This window comes from Monodelphis domestica, chromosome 7 (assembly GCF_027887165.1).
Source record: "Monodelphis domestica isolate mMonDom1 chromosome 7, mMonDom1.pri, whole genome shotgun sequence".
NCBI classification, from domain to species: domain Eukaryota; kingdom Metazoa; phylum Chordata; class Mammalia; order Didelphimorphia; family Didelphidae; genus Monodelphis; species Monodelphis domestica.
This window is the reverse complement of record NC_077233.1, coordinates 138,228,654-138,243,605: the sequence shown is the minus strand read 5'-3', so window position 1 is coordinate 138,243,605 and position 14,952 is coordinate 138,228,654. Positions and strand designations below refer to the sequence as shown.

At 36.2% G+C, this 14,952-nt stretch overlaps 1 protein-coding gene across 1 annotated transcript in view; it reads right to left on the bottom strand.

Annotated features, from left to right (window-relative positions):
* Nucleotides 1-14,952, bottom strand: part of MEIOB (meiosis specific with OB-fold) — a 60,141-nt gene that overhangs the window by 17,892 nt on the left and 27,297 nt on the right. Inside the window, exons 7-9 of the mRNA XM_001365539.4 lie at nt 1,061-1,161; nt 302-354; nt 105-200 (exon numbers count right to left, since the gene is read on the bottom strand). Coding sequence (XP_001365576.2) covers nt 105-200; nt 302-354; nt 1,061-1,161 — 250 coding nt within the window. The remainder of the gene's footprint in view (nt 1-104; nt 201-301; nt 355-1,060; nt 1,162-14,952) is intronic.

Genomic DNA, 14,952 nt, shown 5'->3' with positions numbered 1-14,952 from the left:
ACTCACTTAAAATTCAAACTTCATTTACATTCATTGACATTGTACACATAATTAGACTCTACAAAAGTAAATTTCAGAAGAAAGGGCATTTTAAAGATCTTTACCTGGGTTAGCTGTAATAATGGTTTTTGAGATGACAGTGGCAGTCATACAGTTTCGAAATTTATCAAAATTTATTCTGATATCTGCAGCAAATATAACTGTAAGGAAAAAAGCCATTTTCTTATTATTTTAGTATTTGTTTTATACTTATGGGTCAGAACAATATAAAAATATTTAGTATAACTACTGAGTATGATACCTGTTTCTCGTGGTATCCAACTCTGTGCAAGTAGGATAGATTCATTATCCCAACTGAATAAAAGGAAATTAATAAAAGGATGAGTATGTTAGGAAAAATTAATATTTAAAAGAATACTGTTTACAGCTTTTGGCGATGTCAGTCCTACTGACCTGTTCATATTCTTTGTAAAATTATTGAGAGGTAATACAATTTTGCAGATACAAATATTGGCAGAATTACTCCTTACATTAATATTTATTTAAGCTAAAAAAAATCTACTAGAAACATGTGTAAAGGAAATAACTCTACACTGTATTGATTCCCATTCTAATTTTTTTTTTATTTTAGTAAACTACACTCTCACCTTTTTTCTAGTGGAAGTAAATGAATGTTCAAGTTATACCTAGCCTGCTATCTTATTATTTTCTCCTGTGTTATGGGCAATTAATCCATCTATTTCATATAATATTTAATTCACAAATCAGAAATTATCCTTTATTCATTTCTAACTACACATTTTCTTCTTTCTCTTATCTTCCATTTTGAAATCAATACTGTGTATTGGTTCCAAGGCAGAAGAGTGGTGAGGGCTAGGCAATGGGGGTTAAGTGACTTGCTCAGGGTCACACAGCTGGGAAGTATCTGAGGCCACATTTGAACTTAGAACCTCCTTTCTCTAGGCCTGGCTCTCAATCCACTGAGCTACCCAGACTCCCTCCTTATTCTTTTATTTTAACTTCTGTTTTCATTCATGCTTCAAAATGGAAGTCAGCTTACCAAAGCATTGCAAAAGAAGGCTCTGTTTCATCATATAACTTTACTTCACACCTCTGACCCTTTCTTCTGTCTGAGGTTGTAAAATATTTTGGGTCTCCAATCTTAACAAAAAAAAAAAACAATACACCATTATACGTCAGTATATATTAACAAATACTTGTTGATTAACTGAAATATAAAAGGGTTACCAAAGTGAAAACCTTAAAATTAACAAATCATTTTTGATGAAAGCCTTATGAAAAAATAGCTGGCATAGGCAAAATATTTAAAATAATTCATTGATGGTTTACAAATACTGACATGGATATTATCTTATTTGATAATAACAACAGACCAGTGATATAACCAGGCATTACTGTCTTCGTTATACAGATGAAGCAATTAAGGGTCAGAGAGGCTTGCCCAATTCAAAGACAGGTCTAAGTCCAGTGCTCTTTTTATTATATTACTTACAAAGTTTTGTCTTGGGCTTCTTTAATTCTTTCTTTTTTCTATCCATTAGTAATTGCATCTACTACTTTGGCTTCATTTATCATCTCTGAGAACATGACTCCCAGACCTATGTAAATAGCTCCAACTTCTCCATAGAACCTGAGTTTTACATCAGCTTATTGCTAGACATCTTCAATGTTTAGATGACTGGATGTCTTGTTGGTATCTCTAACTCAATCCATAACTGACCTCATTATCTATCCTCTAATATTTATGCCTATTTCTACTTTGTACATACATGTAGCTCTGGAAGAATGTAAAGGCACTGAGGGGCTAGCATCAGAGAGATGATAGTGACAGTCAGATGAAGTGAAGGATACCTACAGATTACTACATCATTCACTCTCTGAAGATAATCTCAGTAAGAATAAGAGACAAAGGAGACAAAGCATCAGAGACCACCTATACATCACGGAGTAAGAGCAGAAAGAAAGAAACATATTAAGGAAAAAACCCAAGAAATCCTGCCTAGGGCTTCAACAGGGATACAAACCTTTTTTCCCTTTAAACCCATAGACATTCTCCTTGCTGCTATTAGACTAGCAGGAAACCATATGCATCAAGGAACAACCTGAACCTATTTTTTCACAAGTGCTGTAGACTTTGTGGGTCCAAGAGTCACAACAATGGGGAAGGTACTTTATGAAAAAGGGAGGAGAGTTTTCCTGACAGACAAGGAGTTTTTTTGTAGGAACTCATTCTTAAAATTATATTGTATTTAATCAACTGATTTTTTTTGGTGTTTAAAGTCAGTTATTTGTACTGAGTCAGTCTGGGTGACTCCATTTTAAAACCTTGTTAAAAAATTTGAATGTGTCAGTTAGCTTTCATAAGATGGCAGGGCAAATGCTCACTAACCTCATCTATCCATTTTACTATAATGAGGGAGGAGCTAAGGTGGCCCTAATCCCATCTCCTCATAATTACATGAACCAATCAAAACACTCAGGAAGGAGGTGAGGTAGGACTAAACCCATCTCCTCATATTACCTGCACCAATCAAAATGCCTTTACCCTTATATGGAAGTTGCTTACTCCTATCTATAAAAAGCATTGCACAGCTTGAATCAAGGCTGGCCCATCCAGTACTTTGGTGAGCTAAATCAAATCCTTTAAACCTTTCCTTTCCTGAATTTCCTTTATCAATCAGGACAATGCCCAAACCAAGATTTCTTTTAACATTGGTTTTAGAACTCCTTTATAACATCCCCCACTCCCCTCCGCTTTAAAAAACATTTCCTTCTGTCTTAGAATCAATATTGTATATTGGTTCCAAGATAGAAGAGCAGTAAAGGACTAATGGGGGTAAGTGACTTGCCTCTAGATGGTTCAGTGGATTGAGGGACAGGAGGTTTCTGGTTAAGATCTGGCAGTAGATACTTCCTAGCTGTGTGACCTAGGTCAAGTCATTAACCCCATTGCCTAGCCTTTACCACTTTTCTGCCTTGGAACCAATATACAGAATTGATTCTAAGACCAAAGTTAAAAGTTAAAAAAATTGAGGACCCAACCCCAAAGATCTTTTGTTTGTATAGGTTATAGCTATTGATATTTACCATATTAGAAATTTAAATGTCTTAGTATAAAGTAGTTTTGACTTCATAGTCCTCCTGAAAAGGTTCCTAGGAGTACCTGGACCACATAAGAATTCCTGGGTTAAATATAAGCTGTAATAAAGTTGACGTTTTATTAGCTTGTATTCTTGCAGTAGAACTTAAGTCCCCATTTGGGAAAGCAAAATAAACAATATAGTAATATTCCAAGGCTTTTCTGGGGTATGGTTATGAATCGCAGAGATTTTGTGGATTATACTAGCCAGAGAGACTCTGGGAAACATGAGTCAGGAGACTGGCAAGATGGAAGAGTAAGAAGCAGCCCAACTCTCCCATAACTATTCCAACTAGGATCAAGGAAAAGCACCAGATCAAAGAGTAATTAAGAAAGTCAAAAGGAATTACAGTGGGTTGTTTTTGCAGCCCTTTGAGGATCTTAGATCCTTGAAGAACACAGAGAAAATTTCAGAGAAAATATCATTATAACCACTGTAAACCTTAAAATTTCTTAGACTTATAAATGTTGGAAATTTCACCATTGGGAAATTTCATGCTTGTAGGGAATTTCCTACTGATAGTGGGAACTCTATTGGAATGTGAACCCCATTGGCAAGGGAGGTTCCTCCTCCTCCCTTCTTAAGATTACTTTAGGACAGAAACCTTTTGCTGAACAATGGAAAGGGCTGCAGCATAGATCAAAATTTAATTATTCCAATCTCCACCCTACTCAGGGTAACAGGATTTAGGAAGGGCTGCAGCATAGATCAAAATTTAATTATTCCAATCTCCACCCTACTCAGGGTAATAGGATTTAGGAAGGGCTACAGCAAAGGATCAAGATTTAATTATTTGAGAATATGACCTTCAACAGACATGTGCAAAGCAAGCTAGAGCCACCACTGGCACAGGGAAGACATGGACAGTGATTGGTAGATGTGAGAACTGAGGGGAGGGAACTTGGATGTTTTCCTTAAAGATAGCGGGGGTCTGAGGACTGATGGTGGTTGGTTGGAGAGGTTTTGCTCTGAGAGGTTGTGCTCTGAGAAGCTTGCTCTGAAGGAAGCTGGAGGTGGAGGCCCCTGAGACTGTTTCTCCATTTTGGTCATGTGAGTGATAGGGACTGATCTCTTTTCTTTGCCTCAGCTATCTAAGGGCTTGGGCCTTTTGACCCAGCCTAAACAGAAGGGGTATTTAAGCCCTATTCCCTTCTCTCCCCTTTCTCTCTCCCTCTCTCTCTCTAGCTCTAATACCTTTCTTCCTCCTGTTTGTAATTAAACTCCATAAAAGGTTGACTGCTGATTTGAGTTTTCATTTAGGAATTACATAGCTGAATTCCTTGGCAACCTTAAATTAATATATATCAGTCTTTTAAAGTGATTTCCTTGTCACACCACCTAGATAATATAGATCAGGATCAAACCAGGCCCCAACATTTCCTCTAAAAGTACATAGAGCTTGGCTCAAACACAAAGCATTAATTTAGGAAGTAAGGCTAAAAGAATGTGTAAACAAAAAAGACATCAATAAAGAGCATTAGGGAGGAGCCAGGGATACCCAAGACACAAACCTAAAAGAAGAGAATAACTCCTCAACAATTGCAAGCAAAGCCTCAAACAAAAACACATGGTCAAAAGATCAATTCGAATTCCTGGAAGAGATGAAGGAAAAGTTTTTAAATGATGTAAAAAAAATGGATTAGAACAAAAATAAAAAATAATGAATAAGAGGTCTAGAAGAAAGAATTTAAAGCTCTGTACAAGAAGTAGTAACATACTCCCTGAAAATTAGGATAAAACAGAAGTGACTTCATGATACAAGAAGAAAAATTAGAACAAAATTAAAAGACTAGAAAAAGATAAAATGTAAGACATTTCATATAAAAAGAATGACCTGAAAAACTGATCAAGGGTAAAATACACCCACACATTCACACCCACTCACCCATCCCACCACCCCATATACCCCACTGGATTACCTGAAAGTTATCAAAAAAGGACCAAGATGCTGCATTTCAAGAAAGCATTAATAAAAACTGCCAAAACCTATTAGAATTAGAGGACAGAGTGAACATAGATGGAGGCTAAGGCCTATGACTATGTACCTGGTACTCTATATGCTCCGAGAATGATTTTGTTGCTTTGATAGTCTTAACTGAAAAAGGGAATGGGAAAGGAATACAGTAAGGAAGAAAGGAGAAGAGAGAGGTGCTTACTATTTCATAATCAGGGTATATAAGAAGACTATTCAAATAAGGATTTAGGGCCAGGGTCCTCAAACTTTTTACACAAGGGGCCAGTTCACTGTCCCTCAGACCATTGGAAGGCTGGACTATAAAAACAAACAAACAAACAAACTATGAACAAATCCCTATGCACACTGCACATATCTTATTTTAAAGTAAAAAAAATGGGAACAAATGCAATATTTAAAATAAAGAACAAGTAAATTTAAATCAACAAACTGACCAGTATTTTAATGGGAACTATGGGCCTGCTTTTGGCTAATGAGGTGGTCAATGTCCGGTTCCATATTTGTCACTGCTAGCCGTAACAAGTGATGCAAGTGTGCATCAGTTAGTCTAGATCTGGTTGGAGATTTCAGATATTTCATTCTGGAAAAAGTCTGTTCACAAACATAAGTGCTGCCAAAGATGGTTGCCATTTTGAGTGCATGATTCCTGAGATTAGGATATATCTCAGAGGAGAGAGCCACAATTCTATAGTTCAGCCAGTTCCATTTGGTTCCACATTTTCAATGTCAATAGAAAAGGGGTTACAGAAAAGCTGTATGTCCTGTTCATGGAGATGAAGCTCTTCAAATCTGAATTATATATATATACACAGTCCTACAAAAACAATATACCAACAATCATTTTGCCCACACAGAGGCATACAGACTGCACTGCCAGTCAATGTAGCCTTCCCAGTTCACATCATTTCAGCCTCACCAGTAGCCATATTGGTGGAACTCCACTTTTACTTCAGGTTCACACTGGTGCAGTGTGGGAACTGGCATGATTACAGAGCCGGTTCCTTCACCACCTTTCCAGTTCACACAAGCCTGTGCAAATCACACTGGGATCTGTGAACTCACATAGGAATCTGATTGCATGGGTGCAATCAGATTCCATGGCAAGAAAAAGAAGGCACAACACTAGTGTGTGTCCTCTTGTGGTCCGTATTTATGGATCTGTAATTATAGACCATAATATGAAAAACACATGGCCCCCATATTTCCCCAGATGCACAACTATTATAGCCCCTATTATAGGGCCATTATGTTGTGCATCTGGAGGTATATGGGGGGCCATTGTACTACCATGTTTCCCTGAAAATAAGACACTGTCTTATATTAATTTGACCCCCCCAAAACAGGGGGTGTCTTATAAAATACCCAGTGGCAGTGGCGGGCTTCTTACAGTAAAGGCCCATCGCTGATGTCACAGTCCAGATCACTGCTATCTGATAACTGTATACAATACTGGAGGTGGTGCTGGGCCTATGACACTATATACTGCTGTCTGGGATAGTGGAGGCTGCAGCACTGGCTGTGATGATCCTGTCACAATTTGCACAGGCCCATCACTGCCACCACTATACCGGGCAGCAGTATGCACAGTGCGGAATCCCCTCCCCCAGATCACCACTCACCATGCTGACATCTTCCATTGTACAGCCACATAATCCTTTGCATGGTGCCTCATTCTTGTTCAGAATAAGGCGCCACACAAAGGATTATGTCACCAGAAGTAGTATTGTACGTGAGTGATGCCATGCTTTGCGGCACTGACACATCCAGTACTCCAGGAGTACTGTGCTCCTTTCACTGACCACCATGAAAGCGGTGCCCCTTCTGGAAGTGCAGTAGGGGCCAGATAATTGGCTTCAAGGGGCCACATGTGTGGCCTGCAGGCTGTAGTTTGGGGACCCCTGCTTTAGGGTTTTAGGGGAAGCAGGTGCTACCTGAACCTTACTTTCATCTGAATTGATTAGTAGGGTGGAATATACACAGAGTTTGATGTAGAAATACTGAAAAGGGGGAAGCTAAGTAGCACAGTGGATAGAATGTCAAGCTTGGTATCTGGAGAACCAGGGTTCAAATTTGACTTCAGACCTTAAAAATTCTCAGACTCTACTTCATAAGGTTAGGATTGTAAACCTTAAAAAAATTCCCAGACCCTACTTCATAAGGTTGGGTTAAGACCATTCCCCATTTGGGCAGTGAAGGTACTTGATCAGGAATGTGAGAACTCTACTTCACCATACTTAAGCATGCCTTAGGGGAAGATAAAATTGTAAATTCTTTGCTGAACAATGAAAAGTACTTAAACCCATACTTATAATAAGACAAAAAGTTCTTAAGCTGTGCCTATTTTTAGGACTAATACAAAAGGGTGCTAAGTACCTATAAAGGTCAGGCAACTTGTGAACTTACAAGGAGCAAAGAGGTGAGAACTTACTCAGAGATTCTAGTCTACTCAGGTGTGAATTACTCAAAAGATTAGTCTTCTTAGATGTGAACTAAGAATGGTCTGTCCTTTGAAAAACGTCTACTGTGATTGGTAGATGGGAGAACTTAGGGGAGGTGACATAGGAGAAAATTCCCTTTATAAGGAGATGAAAATATGAGAGGAAAAACAGTCTCTTTGGACAGACTGTTGAGAACCATCTCTTGAGGACAGTCAGATGAATCTCTCTCTGGAGATGGCTGGCTGTATGAACTGGTGTCTATATTCTTGCTTTGGACAAATCTTGTGGTGAGTGAATTAAAGACTGACTGATCTCTCTCTTAAGACTCAGGTCTAGACCTTTTGGCTAAGGCCCTTCATACTTATTCCTCTCTTACTCTTTCTCTCCTTTTCTTTAATTCCACATTTGTATTAATTAAAATCTCTATAAAACCCAGCTGACTTGGGTATATTTAATAATCGGGAATTCTTCCCCGGCGACCACCTTATATTTGATTTAAACAAGACACTGTCTTGAAAACATATTTTCTGCGGTCACAATTTACTCATCCACTCTTTATTTGCAACAATTTAAGTCTTCCACTATTTTAATCACTACAGTTTATGGCCTCAACTATTTTAATTATTACAGTATGTGACTCTGGGCAAGTCACTTAACCTCCATTTCCTAGCCCTTGCTGCTCTTCTGTTTTAGGATTAGTTCTAAGACAGAAGATAAGGGTTTAAAAAAAAAGAAATACTGAACAAGTAATACTGGGACAAATATAGTGGAGAATAAGAAGAAAAGTAGATTCAGGGAGAGATTTGGTCATAAGCAAAACAAAGTTTAACCTTGGAGTGGACCTTAAAGTGAAGATTAGAAAGAAAGGATATGAATCTGTAATTGGCATCTGAGTGAGGGGATCTGAAGAGAGGCAGAGTTTGCAGGCTTTTCTCTTGTTCCAATCCCTTCTTTTTTTTTGCATGAAGAAATATAAAAGTATAAGAATAGCATGGATGGAAATATACAATTAGAAATCAAAACTGTGAATGGGAATGGGATAAACTCACTGATAAAAAAAAGAGAATAGCATAATAGATTAAATGGATGAATCCAACCACAGGGTTTTATTTTGTTTTAAAATTTTTAAAATGAGAAATACACTTAAGACACGAAAATTCATACAGAGTTAAAATAAGGAGAAAAATCTATTATGCTTCAGTTCAACTAAAAGCAGCAGAGAGTAACCACGATCTCAGACAAAGGAAGAGTAAAAAAAAGATTTGATTTAAAAAATGTAAATAGGGAAACTATATTACTCTTAAAGGCACCATAATGTCGGAAGCAAATTTCTCTCTCTCCAATGTTGCTTTTTTTTTTTTAACATCATCTCCCAGTGACCTGGAGGTCAAATACTATTGAGTAAATTCAGGTATGGATGAGCCTCAGAAGAGGAAGTTAAAGAACCAACAAATTAATGAGACAGGAAACTGATTCCACAGGCACTGCCCTCTCGGGCTGCCCAGGCAAATTAAGAAACTATGGTTGGTTACTGACATGTGACGAGTGAGAGTTAGTGGGTGGAGAAAAAAAAAACTTACAAGTTCAGACCAGGAGCTTGTCTTGGTCTTTGGCTTGCACATGGAGGAACAGAGTGGAGTCTTGCTGGGTTGTAACTACAGGTCCATTATTATGTTGGCCAATAGATTAGAGAGCTAAGTATCTCTCTACTTCTCTCCTACTTTTTCCTCTCTTTACTATTACTACAACTACTACTACTACTACTATTACTACTACTACTACAACTACTACTATTACTACTACTACTACTACTATTACTACTACTACACTACTATTACTACTACTACTACTACTATTATTACTACTACTACTTTTGATTTAATAAAATTACTAAGTTATAAATAACTTCCTAACTTTAAATATTACAATAACGAGAACTAATACCCAATATACTTGCACCAAATGGCATAGAACCTAAATACATAAGGGAAAAGTTAAATGATTTACAAGGAAGAATAGTAAAATTATAGTAGCTAAGGGACCAATATCCTTAAGTCTAGACACATTTAACAAAAAGAAAGAAGTAAAGGACATGGAAATGAGATATGATAGATTGTTGACAATTTCTGAGTGGGAATAGAAAGAAGTATACATATTTATCAGGACTGTATGATAACTTTACAAAAATTAACTGGGGTGCAGCTAGGTGGCTCAATGGATAGAGTCAGGTCTGGAGAGAGGAAATCTTAGGTTCAAATCTAACCTCAGACACATTCTAGTTGTGCAACTCTGTGCAAGTTACTTAACCCCAATCTCCCAGTTCTTACTGCTCTTCTGCCTTAGAAGAGATGCTCAATATTGGTTCTAAGGCAGAAGGTAAGAGTTTTTTTTTAAATTAATTTAAGCAACAGTTTTACCAAAATTGCAGGATATAAAATAAATCCATGCAAGCCAGCATAATTTCTGTATATTAGCAACAAAGCTCAATAGGAAGAAATCAAGAAACCTCATTTAAAATATCTATGAAGTATGTAAAATACCTGGGATTCTAGTTAGCAAGCTATACACAGTAACTATATAAATACAATTACAAAATGCTTTTTAAGGAAATAAAGATAGAACTAAATATTTAGAGAAATGAAAAAAAAAACTCAATAATAGTCTGTAGTCTGCTTATGAATAGGCCATGCTAATATAATGAACATGTCATATTGCATATGGGCATTAATTCACTGTGGCCAATTCTATAAAGGAACTGAACTCAGTTGAGTCTTCTTCTTTTACTCTCTCTTCCACCAGAGACTAAAGTGGTATAGGAGAGAGTATGACTCCAAGATGTTGGGGAAAATATTTGTACAAGGTTCTTGCATCTCTGGAGTAAATATCCCCTTATAAAAAGGCAATTGATATTAAGTAGTTAAATAAACTTAGTTATTGGCCGCTAACAAAACCACAGCCATATGGTTTTTACCAATAGCATAGTAGGAACATAGCTATCAATGGTTCTTGGGGATGTTAGTAGAGAGGAGAAAGACCTCCAGCAGCTCACAGTTACCTCCTAGAACCCTGAGGGAGATGTAGTGTAAAGGATAATTTTAGCGTTGTGACTAAAAATCTAAATTTAATTGGTTGCCAGGGAAAATCCCAAATAATAAAATACCCAAGTCAGCTGGAAATTTTATGGTGATTTAATTGATATAGTGGAGGAGATTAAGAAGAAGGAAGAAGGAAAGGGAGTAGGATTTTCTCCCACCTGGCTAGTACAGGGTGGAAAGATTAGGAGATCTAGAAAGTAAGGTTTTGGAGTGTGATGGAGGAAGGAATCAACCTGAACTCCAAAAAGGCTCAGCCAAGATGCCCAAACCTGAATCAGCTCAAGGGCAAACTCACCGCCAAACCCAGACAAATAACTGTCACCACTCCAAGATGTCGGAATGCCTAGTACTCTGCCAGCCAGAGTCACTTCTCCAGGGAAAGAGAGCGAAGAGAGCCAGTGATGTGCCTTATATAGATAGTTTTACGTCACTTTCCTGTGTCTCATCTGTACCAATGATAGCTTAGCTTGACTTAGGACAGCCCAGGGGTCTGTCTGCTATTTTCTGCACATGTCTGTTGAAGGCCATTTTCTCAGATAATTAAATCTTTGAGTATGGTGCAGGCATCCTGACCTTGTTAAACTGAGTAGGGTGGAGAAATGTAGAGTTCGCAAGACTTGATTCTGTTAAACCAAGTATCTCCATTGTTACTGATCAGGAAATAGCTAAATCAGATCTTCTAAAGTACGGTCTGATTAGGGTGGAGTAGTTTTAAAATTCACAGTAGCTAACCTGATTTTTAAAGGGGGGACTGAGAGACATTATAGAGATCTAAAAGATCATATTATAAATAAATTAGAGGAGCAAAAGAGAAAATACCTATCAGAACTACAGATGGGGAAGATGGAAGAATAAGGTAGGAACTCTCCCAAGACCTCCCAAATTCCCCTCCAAACAACTTTAAAATAATACTTCAAAACAAAACAAATCCCGGAATGGCAGAACCAATAAAAGAACAGGGTGAAATAATTTTCCTATGTAAGGCAACTTAGAAAGTTGACAGGAAAATCTGTCTCATTGAGGTGAGATTGGTGTGTAGTACAGCTTAGGTGACCTGGGCAAGTCAGCTGCAAGTTCCTTGGGGGCAAAAGAATTAGCAGCAGGAGCAACCTTTATAGCTTTAGCCCATAGACAGTAAGGGGACTAGATATTGATCAGAAGATTACAGGGTACACTTTGCTGGAGTTAATTGCATTGCCCAAATGGGGATCCAGGTCATAGACACTGACCACAATCCCAGGATGGGGGGGGCACTAGTGCACTAGAGCATTTGGTTACAGGAGAGTGGGGATAATGGTCACAGATCCAAGGCAGAAAAGAGTGCTTGTGGTCATTCACATACTAGAGCACAGATCAGAAGAGCAGTGACCACACCTTTCCTTAGATCATACCATCTTGGAAGAACTGAAAACTTAATGAATTTCCACAATAATCTCTGAAAATAGCAGTATGAAAAATCTGAAACTTGAACCAGTAGACCCTTCACCTCAGGAGCATAGCTCAATTTTAATATAAAGTTAAAAGTCAATAAATAGGTTGGAAAATTTAGGTTTCCCTGACTGCCAAAAGAAAAATACCCTGACCATAGAAAGTTTTTATGATTACAGGGAAGAAACTCAGAAGAGAAAAACCATCAAAATCAATGAATTTTTGTAAAGGTATCATGCAGAACTGGTAAATATGTATGCTTCTTTCTATTCCTACTCAGTAATTGCCAAAGGACAAAAATAAAAACAGCTGCATGCAAAGTCTAAAGAAAAATTGGGAAAAGAAATGAGAGAGATGCAACAGAATCATGAAAAAAAGGAGTCAATAGGTTAGTAAAGGAAGCACAAAAAAATGGAAAAAGAAGTACAAAAATTCACAGAAGAAAAAATTTCTTAAAAAATAAAATTGGTCAAATGGAAAAGGAGATACAAAAGTTCAATGAAGAAAATAATTTCTTAAAAATTAGAATTGGGCAAGTAGAAGTTAATGACTCCATAAGACATCAAGAAACAATAATTCAAAATGAAAAGATTGAAAAATAGAATAAAATGTGAAATATTTCATTGGAAAAATAATCTACATGGAACATTAGGAAAGATAATTTAAAAATTATTAGACTATGAGAGAGACAGACAGAAATAGAGAGAGAAGGATAAACGGGGGGGGGGGGAATAGGATGAAGGGGAATGGTTTGTAATCATAACTGTGAATGTGATTGGGTTGAATTCATCATAATAATAGATAGTAGAGTAGATTAAAAACAAGAATTCTGCAATAAAAACAGAGTTGAAACAGAGACACACACAGAGTAAAGGTAAGAGGATGGAGCAGAATCTATTGTGTTTCAGCTGAAGTAAAAAAAGCAAGGGTAGCAGTCATACTTTCAGAAAAAGAAAAAGAAAAAATAGATCTAATTAAAAGAGATAAGGAAGGAAACTACATCTTGCTAAAATATACCATAGACAATGAAGTAATATCAATACCAAACATATATGTACCAAATGGCATAACATCCAGTTATTATTTAATTTAATTTATTTATTTAGAATATTTTTCCATGTCTATATGATTCATGATTTTTCCCACCTCTCTTACCTCCCCCTTCCAGGAGCTGACAAGCAATTCCACTGAGTTATACATGTATCATTATTCAAAACCTAGTTCTATATTATTCATATTTGTAATAGAGTTAAAATATTTTAACATCAAAACTCTAATCATATCCCCATTGAACCATGTGATTGATCATATATTTTTCTTCTGCATGTCTACTCCCACAGTTCTTTCTCTCATCCAGTTTTTTTAAAGAAAAAGTTAAATGAGTTACAAGACAAAATAGTGAAACTCTACTAATAGGGGATTTCAACTTTTCCCTCTTAGATATTGATAAATCTAACCAAAAAATAAACAAGAAAGAAGTTGGGGGTGTGTGAATAGAATTTTAGAAAAGTTAGTTTTGATAAACTTTTTTAGAAAACTGAAGAGGAATAGAAAGGAATGTCTCTTTTTCTCAGTAATATATGGCATCTACACAAAAAATGACCATATATCAGGGCTTTGAAACCTCACAACCAAATGAAGAAAAACAGAAATGTTAAATGCATTCTCTTCAGATCATAATATAACAAAAAATATATTCAGTAAAGGGCCATAGAAACATACCTTCAAATTAACCTAATCCTAAAGAATGAGTAGGATAAAGAATAAATCATAGAAACAATCAATAATTTCATTAAGGAGAATGACAACAACAAAACACCAAAATTTATGGGATGTAGCCCAAATACTACTTAGGAAAATGCTTACATCAATAAAATAGATAAAGAGCAGAAAATTGAATTGGCCATGCAACCAAAAAAGCTTAGGAAAAAGAATGAATTTAAAGCCCCCAATTTATTACCAAATTGGAATTCCTAAAAATCAAAGGGGAGATTAATAAGACAAAAAGAATACCCTTGAACTAATAATAAATAAGACTAGGAGCTGGTTTTGGGAGGAGGGAATAATTAAAATAGATAAACTTTTGGTTAATTTGATTTTTAAAAAGAAAGAAGAAAAACAAATTACCAGAGTTAAAAATGAAGACTAAATTCACCACCAAATGAAGAGGAAATTAAATCAATTATTAGAAGCTATTTTGCCCAATTACATGCCACTAAATCTGATAATATAATGAAATGGATAAATGTTTACAAAAATATAAATTACCCAGATTAACAGAAGAGGAAATAGAATAAATAATTCCATCTTAGAAAAAGAAATTGAAAAAGTCCCTAAGAAAACCCCCTAGAGTCAGATGGACAAGTGAATTCAATCAAACATTTAAAGAACAATTAATTCTAATATTATATAAACTATTTGGAAAATAGGTCAAGAAAGAGTTTTACCAAATTCCTTTTATGACATAAACATGATGTTGATCCCTAGACCATGAAGAGCAAAAACAGAGAAAGAAAATTATAGTCCAATTTCCCTAATGAATATTGATGTAAAATTTTTAAAAATACTAACAAGGAGGTTATAGCAATATATCACAAGGATCATACACTATAACTGGATGAGATTTATGCCAGGTATGCAGGGATGGTTCAGTATAAGAAGAAATATCAGCTTAATTGACCATATTAATAACAAAACCAATAGAAACCATATGATCATCTCAGTAAAGACTGAAAAAGTTGTTGAAAAACACAACACCCATTCCTGTTAAAAACACTGGAAAGCATGGGAATAAATGGAGCTTTCCTTAATATAAGTGGTATCTAACTAAAACCATCAGTAAATATAATCTGTAA